The sequence below is a fragment of the Ovis aries genome, chromosome 5 (assembly GCF_016772045.2).
Source record: "Ovis aries strain OAR_USU_Benz2616 breed Rambouillet chromosome 5, ARS-UI_Ramb_v3.0, whole genome shotgun sequence".
NCBI lineage: Eukaryota > Metazoa > Chordata > Mammalia > Artiodactyla > Bovidae > Ovis > Ovis aries.
Genome location: NC_056058.1, coordinates 57,817,524 through 57,835,907, shown reverse-complemented (window position 1 = coordinate 57,835,907; position 18,384 = coordinate 57,817,524). Strand labels below are relative to the sequence as shown.

Sequence of the window (18,384 nt, the reverse complement as noted above, 5' to 3'; positions counted from 1 at the left end):
AAAACAAAATAAAAAACCCACATTTTTTTACCACATGATCCAATGGTACTTCTGTCCACATATTGCCTAATATCATGTGCTTTTTCCAGGAGGTATGAGAACCATACTTGCAAAATCTATGTTCTACCTTAAGGAGTCATCTAAGAACAGTAGCATCAGCAATACCTGGGAACTTGTTAGAAATGCAGGTTGTTCACTCTAAACCTACCAAATCAGAAACTTGAGGCTAGTGCTCAACCATTGTGTTTTAACAAGCCTTCAGGTGATTCCTGTGCATGCTTAAACATGAGAACCACTGCTGTACAGTAAACAATCTCTTATTTAGTTCTGCTTCCATTGCATTCCTGGATTTCATCAGAATTCAGAATCATCCAAGACTTGCTCTTCCCCTCAAACGTGACTGACAGATGGTTTTCTGGCTTCTGTTGAGCCTCCCGCTGAGATGGACCTTGTTGCTTGCCAAAACATACAGGTCAATAATTGGACAGCTCTGGTGTTAAATGACCTTCCTCACAGTATGGCTCAAACTTCTCTTGAGACTCCCACTGATTCCCCTTTGGCAACTCAAAGACAAGTCTAATTCCTTCTCTAATTATCAAGTGGAAGTTTCACATCATGTCATGCCATTCATTCAAGAAATACTGATCATGCACTGTGTCTTTCCTTGTAGAACCTGTGACTGTGTTGGGAGTGGGACATTAATCAAGTGATCAGAAAAGTAAATATGTAAATAAATGACCCTTGAATCGTTTTCTTTATGAAATACCCAGATCCACATTTACTGGGATTGGGTTTCTTGTAATATCAGTGTCTTCATCATGTTCTTTGGTGGTGGTAGAGAATATGTGCCTTATAAAAAAAAAAGATGTCTTGAACTGCTTTAGATATACTTCATTCAGTTCTACATGAAATGGACATTCATGTTCCTCCTTTACATTTCCTGTAATTCACTTTTTCCCCCAAAGATAGAATGAGTATGCCTCTTAAATAGTCTTTCATTGGTTAAGGGCTATTTTCAGTATTCATTTTTTAATAAAAAGACTAAAGTTTCCAGCTGAGAAATGTTTACTTATCTAGGAAGAATATTTTTTTAGTTATTTTGAAAAAAATTAAAAGCCATTTTTCATGCTAATTTTATATATCAGCATGATAGTCCCTTAAGTGTAACTGAATCGGCATCTGTATGGATTTTCAGCTATGGAAATGAGACAGCTTTTTATTTAGACCAAATCTTTCTAGATGACTTGGCACAAGTAGCATTTTGACATCCAGTCCCAGAAAGAAACACACTTTATAGTTCAACTCTCATATCCATACATGACTACTGGGAAAACCATAGCTTTGACAAGACAGACCTTTGTTGGTAAAGTAATGTCCCTGCTTTTAAATATGCTGTCTAGGTTAGTCATTACTTTTCTTCCAAGGAGCAAACGTCTAGATAAACAAATAATGTGAATATTTACTAAACTAATTTATAGCAAGATTCTTTTAGAGAGTATGATCACCTGATTGAAGTAAATTTCTGAGCCAGCATCCTATAGATTCCAGACATTTTCCAGAAAACAAAGTCTTAGTAAATAGCCAATGAGAGGACTTTTTTCTTCCATTTAGTGAGAGTTTACACAGTTGCAATCTTTCAGATTATCCCTGAGTCTCTTTCACAGTGAAGGTAACTAGGAAATCAGGATCACCATGGGATGCAGAAGACTTTGGGGGTAATGCTAGTGTGTTTGATCCTGGTGAGACTGGCTGTTTTGGTATATGTGGCTGGTAGTGGGTTAGGGTAATGAGGTAATGAGGCTAACAATAAGCATTTGACAGCTAACTCTTGGCAAATATCTGGCTTTAGTTAATTGTACATTTCTGTGCTCTTCTTTTAGTTCTACATGTTCAGAAATGACTGGGATAATGCTCAGGAGATGGAATCTGTTTGAGACAGTATAGGTGAATTGAGCATGCATTTGTTTTAATTGGAAAATTATTCAAAACACTTGGTCTCTTGCTGGGGATTCGAGCAGAACTAACATAGACTATCACAGTGCTACAGTTTTAGCACTGGAAGAAACCTTACCAGTCACCAGAATCATATCCTTCATTTAGATATCCTTGATTACGCATATGCTGCCTAAATGCCTCCAATGGCAAGCAACTCACCTTTTCAAAATTTCCTTTAACTTCTGAGAAGTTCTAATTACTTGAAGTTTCTTCCTTTGCTCGCCCTGTCCAGTACTCTCTGGCCCACTTGATTCTACCGTTGGGAAAATTGAGACCCAGACTGATGAACAAGCTTGCTTAAGAATAGGAGCAGTGAGTTAGCAGTGGGTCAGGCTGAGTGATTTCTGGCCTAGTGTTCTTTCCATTGTGTCAAGCTACCTCTCTCAATTTGGCAATTAAAATAAATAATGTTTTACTTATTCCTGACACTTGTCCAAAACAGAGGTATTGGAATATGCCCTTTGATATAGAAATTTAACCCATGGAAGCATACTCTATAAAGAAATGTGGTCAGTCCTTGCACAGTTATGCATGAATATATGCTCATGCAGCCAAAACCAAAAGAAAAAACCAAAGTGCAACACAGCAAGCTGAGTTATGACATTGCTCCAAGTTGGCAGATGTTGGCACTGCACCAAACTACATCGATATTTCACTCTAATTGGTGAGGACTATTTACAGGTGAGCCCTGTGCTCACAACTTCTCATAATAGAGATGCAACTACACACCTTGTGTTAACCATTAACAACTGTTCCACAGCAATCTTTCAGAGTATTCTCAGTAAAAGAACACAGGTAAAGATGAGATGTACCTACCTTCAGGGTTTGCCCTTTAGTTATTTAAAATGTGTAAGTCAGAAAACTAAAGGTTGGAATCAGCATTTGGTGGCATGAAGAATATCACCTCTTTCTTCTCCTTCTCCTCCCCTTTTAAGGAAAGATAATTCTCAATGTATACAACAAAGAAAAGAAGCTTCAAGGAATCTGATGGAGTTGCATGTTTCTGTATCTTTAATTTTATGACAAAGTGTTTTGAATAATTAGTGGCTTGAGCTTTTTCTGCTGCTGAGATAATACTGAGACCTTCATTTATACCTCACATGGTAGAAAGGTTTATTTGACTCCCTCTTTCTCTTGTTTCCCAGGACTTGCTGTGCTCTTTTCCCCCTGGTTATGACAATCTAGGACTGTTTTTCCGAAGGAGATGAGGATACAGTGTGACTGTCATTAAAACAGACGCATACACATGCATGTGTGCCACAGACATACACGGTCTAATTGAATTTAAATTAGAAATTTTAGAAGTGACATAGCTTATATCTGAGCATGGGAGATACTCAGTTGACTGTGCTTTTAATTAGCTAGGTAGTATTTTGTTAAGGTGTCAGAAACATAAGCATGCAAGATAAAAGCATGGTTCCTTACACATACCTGTCACTCTGAGCATTCTTCCCAGCAGCTGGTATCCCTATAATCACAGCTCTGATTAGATATTCCTGGTAAGTATGACAAAAAATAGTGGACTGTAATCAATGAATCAATTTAGGATAGGTACTGATCACCATTTTCTCTTTTGTTATTCTTCCTTTATCTCTAACAAAATGCATGTTCTCACTGGTTTGTTAAATGGCAGTCATTTAAAATTTGCTCACTGAGTTTCCATGAGCAAAATATAATAATGTACATTGCTATGAACATATAGCTTTCCCCATGTTGTAACATTTTCCAAATGCAGTTTCAGTGACTCAAATTTAGCTAGCTTTTAACTTTTTTTTTTAGTTCCAGCTTTTCTTCCTTCTAATCTATATACAAATACAATATTGATTTTCCTGTATATCTCCAAGAATTTTTTTTGTTTCAAATAACGGTTGGAATCCAACTCAAATTGGCTTACACACGAAGAAAGAGAATTTGTTGGCTCAGTAGAATTGGGAAGTTCAAGTACAAAATTGTCATAAGACACTGCTAGACCTTAAGTCTTAAATTATTTCATCAGGATATGGCAATCTCTGTGTTACAACTCTGCTTTCCATTGGTATTAACTTCAATCTCAGACAAACTCTCCTCACATAGTGGCATCGTTGGCCACCAGCAGCTTTAAATTGAAAGTTTAGCAACACCAGGAGAAAGACAGACTCTAGCAAATATCTCAGGGCTGGCTTTACAGTCTAGCCAGTGAATTAATGAATCCCTGGGGCTGGAGAATGAACTGTTCTGATTGGCCAGTCCTGGTCATGTGCTCATCAGTGGGCTTGAGGCAGGGGAGGGGTTCCACAAAGGAAAACCAAGGCATTATTCTCAGAGAAAGAGGAAATAAATGGTCAGCAGAAAATTAAAGCAAAATGTTCCCTTTCATGAGGAGTTTCCCTTTTTAACAGTGGGGGCAAGAGTGATAGGATGAGAAGAACTGCAAGATAAAGCTTGAGTTTCAGAATTCCCAGCCCTGAATTCACTTCCTAGTTTGGTTAAGTACTAGATATGTGACTTTGGCAAGTCAGTTGACCTCTTTGATTCTTAGTCTCTCCATCTAACAATAAATTCTCAGAGGCTGGAGGAGAAGGAAAAGGACAGTATTTGGCACTTGTTAATACTAAAGAGTAAATAAATAAGATGAACTGATTTTTGATATTTCTAAAAATTATATTTATTCTGGAGTGGTTCATATACTACCTCCCAGAGGGAAAGTCACAAACTCTCAAACTTCACTTTCCTCATTTGCAAAACAAATTAACTACTTAGTTGACTCAAGAAATATCTATGAAGGGGATACAGTATGTGAGGCATTTTTATAGGCACTGATGTTATAATAGTGATCAAGATATAACTATGCCCTCTTGAAACTTACCTTCTAGTCAGAGAGATAGATCACTAATAAAGAAGCAAAGGAGTATATATAATGTATGTACTAAGAAGAAAAAAATAGAGTGGATTACAGAAATTTTCAGAAAATGAGGCCTGAAATTTTATTTAAGTCATCAGCAAAGTGGCATTTGGGCTGTGTCCCTAAGGAAGTAATGAAGTGATCTACATGGTAGTATTCCAGGGAGAGGAAACAAGTGAAAAGGCCCTGAGGTGAGAGCCTACATTGATGGTCAATGAAAAAAGCAAAACCAGCGAGTACAAAGGCAGTGAGTGGATGGGGCATTGGAGAGGAGCTGGGATCAGATTGTGATAAAGTTGTTGTTGTTCAGCCACTCAGTCATGTCCAGCTCTTTGTGACTCCATAGACTGCAGCACACTAGGCTTTCCCTGTCCTTCACCATCTCCTGGAGCATGTTCAAACTCATGTCCATTGAGTCGGTGATACCATTCAACTATCTCATCCTCTGTTGTCCCCTTCTCCTCCTGCCTTCAATCTTTCCCAGCATCAGGTCTTTGCTAATGAGTCAACTCTTCACATCAATTCACCAAAGTATTGGAGCTTCAGCTTCAGCATCAGTCCTTCCAATGAATATTCCGGACTGATCTCCTTTAAGATCGACTGGTTTGATCTCCTTGCAGTCTAAAGGATTGTCAAGAGTCTTCAACACCACCACAGTTCAAAAGCATCAATTCTTTCGTGTTCAGCCTTCTTTATGGTCCAACTCTCACCTCCATATATGACTACTGGAAAAGTCATACTTATGACTATATGGACTTTGTTGGCAAAGTAATATCTCTGCTTTTTAATATGCTGTCTAGGTTGGTCATAGCTTTTCTTGTAAGGAGCAAGTGTCTTTGAATTTCATGGCTGCAGTCACCATCTGCAATGATCTGGGAGCCCCCCAAAATAAAGCATCTCATTGTTTCCGTTGTTTCCCCATCTATTTGCCATGAAGTGATGGGACTGGATGCCCTGATCTTAGTTTTCTGAATGTTGAGTTTTAAGGCAGCTTTTTCACTCTCCTCTTTCACCTTCATCACGAGGCCCTTTAATTCCTCTTTGCTTTCTGCCATAAGGATGGTATCATCTGCATATCTGAGGTTGTGGATATTTCTCCCAGCAGTCTTAATTCCAGCTTGTGCTTCATCCAGCCCAGCATTTTGCATGATGTACTCTGCGTATAAGTTAAATAAGCAGGGTGACAATATACAGCCTTGATGTACTCCTTTCCCGATTTGGAACCAGTCTGTTGTTTCATGTCTGGTTCTAACTGTTGCTTCTTGACCAGCATACAGATTTTACAGGAGGCAGGTAAGGTATTCTCATCTCTAAGAATTTTCCACTGTTTGTTGTGATCCACATAGTCAAAGGCTTTAGCATAGTCAATGAGGCAGAAGTAGCTGTTTTTCTGGAATTATCTTGCTTTTTCTATGATCTGACACACATTGGCAATTTGATCTCTGGTTTCTCTGCCTTTTCTAAATCCAGATTGAACGTCTGGAAGTTCTCAGTTCACATATTGTTGAAGCCTGGGCTTGGAGAATTTTGAGCATTACTTTGCTAGCATGTGAAATGAGTGCAATTGTGCAGTAGTTTGAACACTCTTTGGCATTGCTCTTCTTTGGGATTGGAATGAAAACGGATCTTTTCTAGTCTTGCAGCCAATGCTGAGTTTTCCAAATTTGCTGGCCTATTGAGTGCAGCACTTTCACAGCATCATCTTTTAGGATTTGAAATAGCTCAGCTGGAATTCTATCACCTCCACTAGCTTTGTTCATAGTGATGCTTCCTAAGGCTCACGTGACTTCACACTCCTAGATGTCTGGCTCTAGGCGAGTGATCGATCACACCATCATGTTTATCTGGGTCATTAAGATCTTTTTTGTGTAGTTCTTCTGTGTATTCTTGCCACATTTTCTTAATATCTTTTGTTTCTATTAGGTCCATACCATTTCTGTCCTTTATTGTGCCCATCTTTGCATGAAATGTTCCCTTGATATCTCTAATTTTCTTGAAGAGATCTCTAGTCTTTCTATTCTATTGTTTTCCTCTATTTCTTTGCATTGTTCACTTAGGAAGTCTTTCTTTGCTATTCTTTGGAACTCTGCATTCACATGGGTATAACAATCCTTTTCTCCTTTGCCCTTTACTTCTCTTCTTTTTAAAAATTTTTTAGAAATTTATTCATTTTTAAATTGAAGGGTAATTGTTTTACAGAATTTTGTTGTTTTCTGTCTTTTCTCAGCTATTTGTAAGGCCTCCTCAGACGGCCATTTTACCTTTTTACATTTCTTTTTCTTGGAGATAGTTTTGATCACTGCCTCCTATCCAATATCACGAGCCTCTATCCATAGTTCTTCAGCCATTCTATCAGATCTAATCCCTTGAATCTGTCACTTCCAGTATATAATCATAAGGGATTTGACTTAGACCTTACCTTAATGGCCTCATGGTTTTCCCTACTTTATTCAATGTAAGTCTGAATTTTGCAATACAGAGTTTATGACCTGAGCCACAGTCAGCTCCTGGTCTTGTTTTTCCTGACAGTATAGTGCTTCTTCAACTGCAAAAAATATAATCAATCTGATTTTGGTATTGACCACCTGGTGATGTCCATGTGTAGGGGTCATCTCTTATGTTTTTGGATGAAGGTGTTTTCTATGACCAGTGCATTCTCTTGGCAAAACTCTGTTAACCTTTGCCCTGCTTCATTTTTATTCCGGGGTCAAACTTACTCTGGTTATCTCTTGACTTCCTACTTTTGCATTCCAGTCCCCTATGATAAAAATGACATCTTTTTTTGATGTTAGTTCTAGAAGGTCTTGTAGGTCTTCATAGAACTGTTCAACTTCAGTTTCTTCAGCATTAGTGGTTTAGGACGTAGACTTGGATTACTGTGATATTGAATGATTTGCCTTGGAAACGGATAGAGATCATTCTGTCGCTTTTGAGACTGCACCCAAGTATTGCATTTCTTGGACTCTTTTGTTGACTATGAGGGCTTCTCCATTTCTTCTAAGGGATTCTTTCCCATAGTAGTAGGTATAATGGTCATCTGAATTAAATTTGCCCATTCCAGTCCATTTTAGTTCACAGATACCTAAAATGTCGATGTTTATTCTTACCATTTCCTGTTTGACCACTTCCAATTTACCTTGTTTTATGGAGCTAACATTTCAGGTTCCTATGCAATATTGTTCTTTACAGCATCAGACATTACTTTTACCACCAGACACATCCACCACTGGGAGTTATTTCCGCTTTGGCTCAGCCTCTTCATTCCTTCTGGAGTTTTTCTCCGTTGTTCTCCAGTAGCATATTGGGCACCTACCGACCTGGGGAGTTCATCTTTCAGTGTCATATCTTTTTGCCTTTTCATACTGTTCATGGGGTTCTCAAGGCAAGAATGCTGAAGTGGTTTGCCATTCTCTTTTCCAGTGGACCACATTTTACCAGAACTCGCCACCATGATCCATCCATCTTGAGTGGCCCTATCTGTATGGTTCATGGTTTCATTGAGTTAGACAAAGTTGTGATCCGTGTGATCAGTTTGAATTTTACCTATTAAGCAAAATCCAAAGTGATAAGGGGTTTAAACTTTATTCTAAGTGTGACAGAAAGCCACTAGTATTTTATATAGGCAAGAAATGATCTGACTTCCATTTCAAAAATGCTACTGTGGGGAGAAGAGATGATGGTGGAGCCAGCAGGAGACCAGTTACGAAAGTTAGGAGAGTGGTTAGGACACCAGGTGGAAAAGGAGATGGTGGCTTGGACCAGGTGTGGTTTTGGAGGTAATGAAAGAAAAAGTCAGATTGAGGAATCATTTTCAAAGTATAGGAGGGAGTTTGCTAATAGTTTGATTGTAGGGTGTGAAAAAAAAAGTGTAACTGGATAAATGGTGGAGTCATTTACTGTGATAGAGGATGCTAGGGGAGGAGCAAGTTATTGTGCTGGAGTGGGAAATTAGTTTAGTTTGAAATGCTTTTTTAATCATCCAAGTTGAGATGTCAGGTAGGTGATACAAGTCTGGGAAGAGCCTAGGATGAAGCTGTAACTTTGAGAATCTTTAGCAAATAGACTGTATTTTAAGACATGCGGATGAATGGTAAACTGTTATATTTTGATCTTCAAAGACATAAGTTATTTATATGATCTGCATTAGGACTAACTACTATAAATAGGTTACTGTATTATTATGATTAAAATAATATGAGTATTTTCAGTTTTTTAAGCTCTTTTTGAAGTGGGTGGCTTATCCCTGGTGGCTCAGATGATAAAAGCAGCTGCGTGCAATGTGGGAGACCTGGATTAAATCCCTGGGTTGGGAAGATCCCCTGGAGAAGGAAATGGCAATCCACTCCAGTATTGTTGCCTGGAGAACCCCACGGACGGAGGAGCCTGATGGGTTATAGTCCATGGGATCGCAAAGAGCTGGACACGACTGAGCGACTTCACTTTCTTTCTTTCTTTGAAGTGGGTAATCATATCCCTTTGGCAATCTAGTAAACCCTTGATGATTTGCCTAGAAAAAAAAGAGATAGGCACACACATCATTTCACTTCAGGGATGATTCTAGATAGACTTGTAGAAAGGATGGAATCCCACCACTTCAGTAGTTAGGGCTTTGTACTTATGTATTTCAAATAAAAGATTATTCTATTCCAGATTCAGAATGTAAAGGAGATAGAGGTAGACAGAGGTGTTTTGCTTGAGGTCAGAGGAGGGTATTGAGCCCTGTAGGCTCAGCCTTCCTCACACCTGTCACAGATGCACAAATGCACATGGGTGCACACGTTAATCTTACAGGTTTCAAAGAATACAAACACACACAGAACACACACAGAAATCCATGTCCTTTCCAGCTCTGGTGGCCTGCCAGTTTTTTCCTGGCTGCCAGGCATATATGTTTGGTTCATGCTGACCAAGGAATCCCAGGGCTCAGGCTGAGTTTCATGGTTCTGTTATGTACATAAACAGATTTACAGTTTCTTCCCTGTAAAATTTTACTAGAAAGCCAGCAGATGGAATTATAGAATATCAGAGCTAGAAGTAAACCCAGCAATCATCTCTTCCCATCCTTTCTGTTTATTGAGAAGTATTGAATAGATGGTGTCGTTAGAAGAAAAAGGGTCTTGCTTAGGGTAACCTCAAAAGAAACAGACTGACCTCTGCCCCTATGTTCTCTGATTCACCATGTTTTGAAATAAATGTGGTGAGAAATACAGGAATTTTTCTGTGAACCAAAACTACACAGCCAGATCAGAGAACTGGCTTGGTGGAGATCAGTGAGTGTCTGTCCATTAAAGAGTGTAAGGTCTTCTAAGGGTCTGTGCTAGAGGAACTATCAGTAGTTTGAAAGTTGACCTCCTCTTCGATTGTGAGTCCTTAGCCTGGGGTTCATGGAAAGGCCTCAAGGAATTGTGGGCTCCCCAGAAAAGGTGTATGTGTGTGCATGCACACCTATTTTTTTTTTTCCTAGGAAGAGGGTTCTCAAGAGTTTACTGTTACAGAGTCTCAAAGAGATATGATTATCCACCCTCAAAAAGGGTTTTTAAAATAGCAACCTGAAAAATTCTCATAGGAAACAAGATGGCTGACCATCTTAGACAGTGTTCTAAGTTTTCACCAGCTGGTGTCCTAATGCAGATCATATAAATAAGCTATGTTTCTGGGAAGAGCAAAAAATAATAAGTAAACATGGAGTAGAAAGAAATGCCTTTATGTTCTAATCTCTAGGAGATTAGTCAAATGCAAAGAAACTCCTTTGTGAGTTTCTTTGATGCAGCACTCATCTATGCCATATCTCAGAATGCCAATTACTTTTTAATGTAATATTGTTTATTACTTTTCCAATACTGTACAAAAGTCTTAATTATTAGGAAGCAATTATTATTTGGCAGTTTTTCCCTTAATGACTTTTATTTTTCTACATTGCCTTCTTATCTAACCCCCTTTTTATTATTTCCCCGTTATAGTACCCAGTGGGCGCTGATATCCAACTCACCCATGCCTATTTCCTGTAATGGACGAACTTGATGCTAATGTGAGGTATGTTGCATTTTTATATATGTTATGCTATAAATTGCAGTTATTTGAACTCTAAGACTTCTGAAAAATCTGGGTAGAGTTACAAAGTTAATAAATGTGTATTTTCTTCAACATTTCATATATCAATATAATCATGAATGTGGTACTGTTTATTAATTTTTAAATTTCATTTATGCTTAAAGGGTAAGTATAATATAGCTGGCTAGATGGCATCACTGACTCGATGGACGTGAATCTGAGTGAACTCCAGGAGTTGGTGATGGACAGGGAGGCCTGGCGTGCTGCGATTCATGGGGTCGCAAAGAGTTGGACATGACTGAGAGACTGAACTGAACTGAAATGATTCCAGATGCCTATGCTAACAGTTAAGTGTTACAGGAGATGCTGTTGCATGAAAATATTCATCTCTGTAACAGGAAGGAAGAAAATCTATTTAAATGGGGCTAAAAATACCTTAAGAATATTTATGTGTGTATCTAAACTTTAGATTCATACTTAAATAGCTTTTTGTGACAAGTGCTAGTTTGCTAGTTCTTTTATCAACCAGGTCATTTTACTGTATGACATAATGGTTGCATGGTATAGTTACATAAAGCTAAATTATTTTTGTTTTCTTTTCCTATAATTTCCTGCAACTCTTGGAGATCAAATAATAGGATGGCTCCTAGGGAAATTTTTTTCTTAAAGGCTTGCTGCGTTTTATTCAGTACAACCAAATAATGTGAAAAAATGATTCAATAAGACTTAAATGTTATGAATTGGCATTTGAGGCTGAAGATATCATTGATATCAATAACTGGAAGACATCCTCAAAAAAAACCACTCTTGGTGCAAGCACAGGAGCAGTTTTTCTTTCATTTGAGATCTGTAGGAAAGCACATTTCAGGTATAGATCAGGGGCACCGTGCCTCTGTGTTTGATGTAGGAGAACCCTGTGACAAAATGAAGCTGTCAAACATCTTGACAGAAACTCTAATGTAATGTGACTGGAGTTGCAAAGATATACTGTCGCCCTAATCCAGGGGTTCCTTAAGGGTCGAATAGGTCTCATGAATAATCCCTGACGCCTGATGGGTACCTAATAGGAGTTATTGATCAGCCAGTCATTGTGCTACTTATATTTCAAATAGGGTGATGCTCTAGTGCACTTAGGTGTGCACAGAGACTCTATATTCAGCAATAAAGCATTTTACACTCCCAATGGAAGCATCATGGGTTTTGTTATTTACCTGACATACTGACTTGATGCAGAGTCTTAGAACTTTAGCACAGATTTTTAGGCTAGTGCCACATGTTTAATTTCCCTCTATAAGTTTGGGACATTATTTGAACAGAGAAAGCATAATGGAATCTAAAGAGTTTCCATTTTACTCTTATTAATTAAAAGGCCAAAGTGAGCAATGTCAATGGTGATAAGTTTATCAAATTGTTTTAAGTTTCAGACACTGTATTAAAGTGGATCAGTTGGTTAAAATGTACTTCTTTCTGGGTAATTCAGATAGCATGATCTCTGACATTTCTAGTTTTTCAACGTTTATTTATAGTGGCCTTGAATTCTAATAGCAGAATACAATTCAATTAAATTAACATTAGCCTTTCTCTTGGGTGCTGTAGAACTGTAATGCAGGATACAAGATGGTATCAGTCCTCAGAATCTTGTCTCTGGACCATCCTCTTTGTCTGATTTCTAAACTGATCCCATCAATATATACTCACCCTTACCCACTCCCCCTCCCTACCCACAGTATTAGTAATATGCAAATACAACAGACTTTCCACCCATTTCCTTCCCAGCCCACACTCTTGGTGTCCATGAAAGGACATTTATTTACCAAATTGTGATGTATGGATCACTAGTAATGCATGATGATTTTAGGTGGCACATGAACATCTGTTTTATTTTAAAGTAAGTATTTTAAGGTAATCTTATAGTGGCAAGTAATGGTGGCTCAGACAGTAAAGAATCTGCCATCCCTGAACTGGGAGGATCCCCTGGAGAAGAGAATGGCTACTCACTCCAGTATTCTTGCCTAGGAAAGTCTATGGACAAAGGAGCCTGGCGGGCTACAGTCCATGGGGTCACAATAAGTCTGACATGACTGAGATACTAACATTTAAACTTAATACTATTTTGCCACTGGTAGTAGTGAAATAGAATTTTCTTCTAAAATACATTTACTTAAAATTTAAAAGTAAGTTTTACTTAAAGAAAAGTTTTCTACAACTGTGTTAATTATATTTATCATGTTGTAGTTAAGCTTATCCTGTAATTGGGGGTGAGCATCTTTTAACTGCCTTCATTCTTGTTGAGAGTAAATCCTAAGAACTTTCATGGCAAAGAAAAGTATTTTTTTCTATTTCTTTAATTTTTATCTATATGAGATGGTGAAAGTGAAAGTCACTCAGTTGTGTCCAGCTCTTTGTGACCCCATGGACTGTACAGTCCATGAAATTCTCCAGGCCAGAATACTGGAGCGGGTAGCTGTTCCCTTCTCCAGGGGATCTTCCCAACTCAGAGACTGAACTCAGGTCGCACACATCGCAGGTGGGTTCTTAATCATCTGAGCCACAGGGAAGCCCATATGCGATGGTGGATTTCACTAAACTTATTGTGGTATTCATTTCATGATATATGTAAGTCAGCTCAATATGCTGTATACCTTAAACTTATACAGTGCTATAAGTCAAATATATCTCAATAAAGCTGGAAAAGAATATTATGTACATTTAAACTATTCATTAATAAATAAATGTGGAAAAATCCACATGGGTACTATCAGGACAACTAGGGTCCAAAAGCCCATATTCTAGGTATAACTAGATAGAATAAATTTTGTTATTTGAAGAATAGAAACCAGAAATTCTTACTTTGGTAAGGAAATGTCTTCACTTGGTAAAGTGTCCATATAGAGTGAAATCCAAAGGGCCTGGGTTCCTGGCACAGGAGAGGAATTTTTTAAGTTGCTCTGAAGACAGGAAAATGAGTAGCCAGAGGAGGGAGAGGTAGGGAAAAAGTAAATTCCAAGAAGAAGGACAGTCTGGATTCTGCTTAGCAAAAGGTGAAGTATCTAGTTGTGTGGTGGCTATAAAATGTTGAGAGGAGTTAGGTTGCAAATATATATATTTTTGTTTAAAATTCATGATGTGTGTGCTGACCTCTCCCAGCACTGAGTTCTATAGCAGAATTTTCTAGCTTGGCTAGGAAATCAGTGTTGAATATTTACTATGTATGAGGTCATCATAAGCTATAAACTTAACATGTATTATCTCGTTTAATTTTTAAAACAATCTTCCATTTTACAATGTGTGGTGACTAAGGTACAAAGGGGTTAAGTAACCTACTTAAGGTAATAAAATCACATTGCCTCCTACTATACTACAGACATTTTATATGAGTGTGTGTGTGTGTGTGTGTGTGTGTGTGTGTATGTAAGTTGGTGAGATGGCTGACATTCCTGTTTTGGTAAATGTAGTTTGGAAGAGAGAATGAGTTGTGAGACTGAACACCCTAAAAAGCACAGGATGGGAGAAGAATATAAATGCCTGGGGAAATTTCAGAAATCTGAGAGAAAGATTACTATGGGATATAGAATTGAGAGACTCCATCCAGTTTTTCCCAGATATCAAGGAACAGAGAGGTCCTAGGATGACACTTAGGGCTAAATAAAAATGTCTAGCATTTAAGTATTTTGTCAGGCCATACTGAACATCTGATTTTTGGTTTGTTTGGTTTCATTTAATTGAGTTTCTTATTTCATTTTGATCTTTGCTATTGTATATCTACTGTTATGGACTGTAAGCATCAGAAACTAACTTGCTAATATATTCAAAGGCAATTTTGGGGAAGCTATAATATATAGGTTCAAAGAATTAAGGTGAAAATGCTGGGGGTCTTGGCTTGCGAATAGAAAGAACTTTGAGAATTCTAGTAGAGGTAAGAAGTGGAACAATGGCCAACCATAGGAAGAAGTGATGAGTACATTTCTGCATCATGGATGATGTCCAACTATTTGCTCTATCAATATATGCTGTTCAAGAATCAGAATCAGATGTCTGATTGACCAGGCCAAGTCATGTGACAATTTGTTGTCGAGCATTCATAATGGGAGGTAGGTATCACTCAGGAAGATGGCATGCAATGGAGGAAAGTTAAATCCTCTGAAGAAATTGGTGCTTTTTAGGAAGGGGGAATTGAGGCTTGGTAGCCAAAATATGTTAAAGTCAAACTCCATTTGTTTTGTTGCAGTTGGATTTATCTGTTATTTATAAGTAAATTGCTCCATGGGTAAATAAAAATATGTAAGGGTTCCTTCATTAGTTTAATATAATTAGTTAAGCACCTAAATGATATGCCAGGAAGAGTTAACCTAAGTGCCTGTTCTTAAAGATCTCAAGCTAGAAGACTGTTACACAAATAGAGCTTAGTAAAATGACAAGAGGACCTGAATAGTGAGCTATGTGCAATGAGCTGTATTTGCTGTCAACTAACTATGAGGTACAAGCTGGAATCAAGATAGATAGGAGAAAACATCAACAACCTCAGATATATGGATGATACCACTGGAATGGCAGAAAGCTAAGAGGAGCTAAAGAGCCTCTTGATGAGGGTGAAGGAGGAGAGTGAAAGAGCCAGTTTAAGACTAAAGATTTAAAAAATTAAGATCATGACATCCTCCCCCATTACTGCATGGCAAATAGAAGGGAAAAAATTGGAAGTAGTGACAGATTTCCTCTTCTTGGACTCCAATATCACTGCTGATGGTGACTGCAGCCGTGAAATCGGAAGACAATTGCTTTTTGGCAGGAAAGCGATGGCAAACCTAGACAGTGTGCTGAAAAGCAGAGACATTAGTTTGCCGACAAAGGTCAGTGTAGTCAAGGTTATGGTCTTCCCAGTGGTCATGTACAGTTCTGAGAGCTGGACCATAAAGAAGACAGATGCCAAAGAATTGATGCCTTCTAACTGTGGTGCTGGAGAATACTTCTGAAAGCCCCTTGGACAGCAAGGAGATCAGTCAATATTAAAGGAAACCAACTCTGAATATTCACTGGAAGGACTGAAGCTGAAGCTGCAGTATTCTGGTCATCTGATGTGAACAGATGACTCATTAGAGAAGTCCCTGATGCTGGGAAAGATTGAAAGCAGAAGAAGAAGAGGCCATCAGAGGATGATATGGCTGGACAGCATCATTGATGCAATGAACATGAACCTGGGTAAACTCTGGGAGATAGTGAGAGACAGGGAGGCCTGGCGTGCTGCTGTCCATGGGGTTGCCAAATCTGACACAACTGGATGACTGAACACCAAAAAAGAAAAAAAAGAAAAAAAAAAGAAGAAAGAAATACTAGGTCTGGATTTTAGACACAGGAGAAGCATTACAAGCATTTTTCCCTTAAGAGCTTTCATTGCAGAGAGCAGTTGATGTAGGATGGATTGACTCAGGATGAAAAGCCAGCAGTGAATCAGGCCCTGCTTGGAGGGGCAAGTTCCTGATGAGTCCTAACCTTTGATCAGTAGTGTCTCAAACCTTGCAGCCATCTCTTTCCAGACAATCTGACACACACCTGATGTCAGTTTTTGGTCTCTTTGCTTCTTGTTGGGGCTCTGTAAGACAACATCATTGGAGATCAGTCCTGGGTGTTCTTTGGAAGGAATGATGCTAAAGCTGAAACGCCAGTACTTTGGCCACCTCATGCAAAGAGGTGACTCATTGGAAAAGACTCTGATGCTGGGAGGGATTGGGGGCAGGAGGAGAAGGGGACGACAGAGGATGAGATGGCTGGATGGCATCACTGACTCGATGGACATGAGTTTGGGTGAACTCCGGGAGTTGGTGATGGACAGGGAGGCCTGGCGTGCTGCAGTTCATGGGGTCGCAAAGAGTCGGACATGACTGAACGACTGAACTGAACTGAACTGAACTGAACTGAAGAAAGGCAAATGGAAAGAGTAGCTTTGGTGACTTTTCAGCAGATTCTCCTTGAGGATATCCCTGGCCTGCGTTTGGGCGGTGAACCTGGCAGTCCCTAAGCCCCGTGCTCACCTCCGAGCTGCTGTGGCTGCTTAATGTGGCTCCGAAATAGTTACTGCCTGACTTCAGACATAACCCATGCTTGTTCCCACCAAGTTGTGTAGCCCTTTATTAGCAACTAAAATAGAAGGTATCTGTTGTACAACATGGATAGTAATTGACTATAACTGGAGATTTTTATATTCTAAAGACTGGAAGCTTTTTAACCTATGCTTTTTGTTTTAACTGCTAGATTCTTCCCACTGACATGTGTCTCTCCTCAGCTCATGTGTGAGTCCTAAAGGTGACCCAGGTCTGTATCCTTTTCTTCCTGCTGTTTATTGCACATAAACAGTTTCTGCTTTCCAAGAATTTTTTTTCTGACAGTTTCTGATTCTACAAAGTATAGGGTTCAGGCAGCAGTTAAGTAAGAGCAGAAAAGTTCAAATATTCACAAATTTTCTCTGAAGGTTTCTCAAGATAAAGACCTCAGACATTGAATGGAGAGAAAATTTATTTTTTAATCTTGATTCTTTTTGTTTTATTTTTCAGGTTTTTTATCTTAAATAAATTTTTTTTATCTTAAATAGATTTTGTATTTTTTGTGATGGTTTTTATTTTTTATTCTATTGGTTGCTCTCTTAATTGTATTGTCTAACACAATCGTCTTATTTGTTACTTATTTATTCCTTAATTTGAATGATAATGAAAATTTTCAGTATTTGGTTCTTCCTCCTTTCCCTCTGCCCTTCAAAATTATCTAATTTTAATTGAATATATTATTTTCCTCAGTGTTTACCTTTATATCCTTAAATATACACTTTCATCTCTATGACTTGATTTATTGACTTTAAATACTCTTTTCTGAGCACAAAATATAGATTAATTGGAAAGTAGCATATTCATTCCACCTTCTATCTAACTTCCTCTCTTGGCTTCTTTCTAATCATTTAAATTCTGTATTGTTGAGGTTTATCGTGTACAGTTATTCTACAGCCGTAATTTGTCTTTGACAAAGTCCTATAGTTCAGAATACTTAAAGCTTACCTTGAATCATTTTCCTATTGTTTTCCCTTCAAATATATTATATACCCAAGGATATTTTAAAAATTTTATTTATTTTTAATTGGAGGATAATCGCTTTACAATGTTGTGTTGGCATACATCACCATGAATCAGCTATAGGTATACATATGTCCTCTCCATCTTGAACCTCTCTCCTACCTCCCACCCCATTCAGACCTCTAGGTTGTCACAGAGCACCAGATTTGAGCTTTCTGCATTATACAGCAAATTTGCACTGGCTATCTAATTTCACATACGGCAGTGTACACGTTTCAGTGCTACTTTCTCAGTTTGTCCCGCGCTCTTCCTCTCCCGGCCCCTTGGGTAGCCACAGGTTTGCTCTTTCAGCTGTGGCCTCTTCCCAGCCTTGACTCATCTCCCTGCTCCAGTATACCTTGC

At 38.4% G+C, this 18,384-nt stretch overlaps 1 protein-coding gene across 40 annotated transcripts in view; it reads left to right on the top strand.

Annotated features, from left to right (window-relative positions):
• The window catches only part of HTR4 (5-hydroxytryptamine receptor 4), a 266,563-nt gene that overhangs the window by 59,328 nt on the left and 188,851 nt on the right, over positions 1 to 18,384 (top strand). For all 40 annotated transcript variants that reach the window (XR_009600875.1, XR_009600880.1, XR_009600890.1 and 37 more), the window contains one exon: positions 10,837 to 10,909. Coding sequence is in view for 14 of the 40 variants with exons in the window: in XM_060416584.1 (XP_060272567.1) it covers positions 10,884 to 10,909 (26 nt within the window). In the remaining 26 variants the exon portion in view is untranslated. The remainder of the gene's footprint in view (positions 1 to 10,836; positions 10,910 to 18,384) is intronic.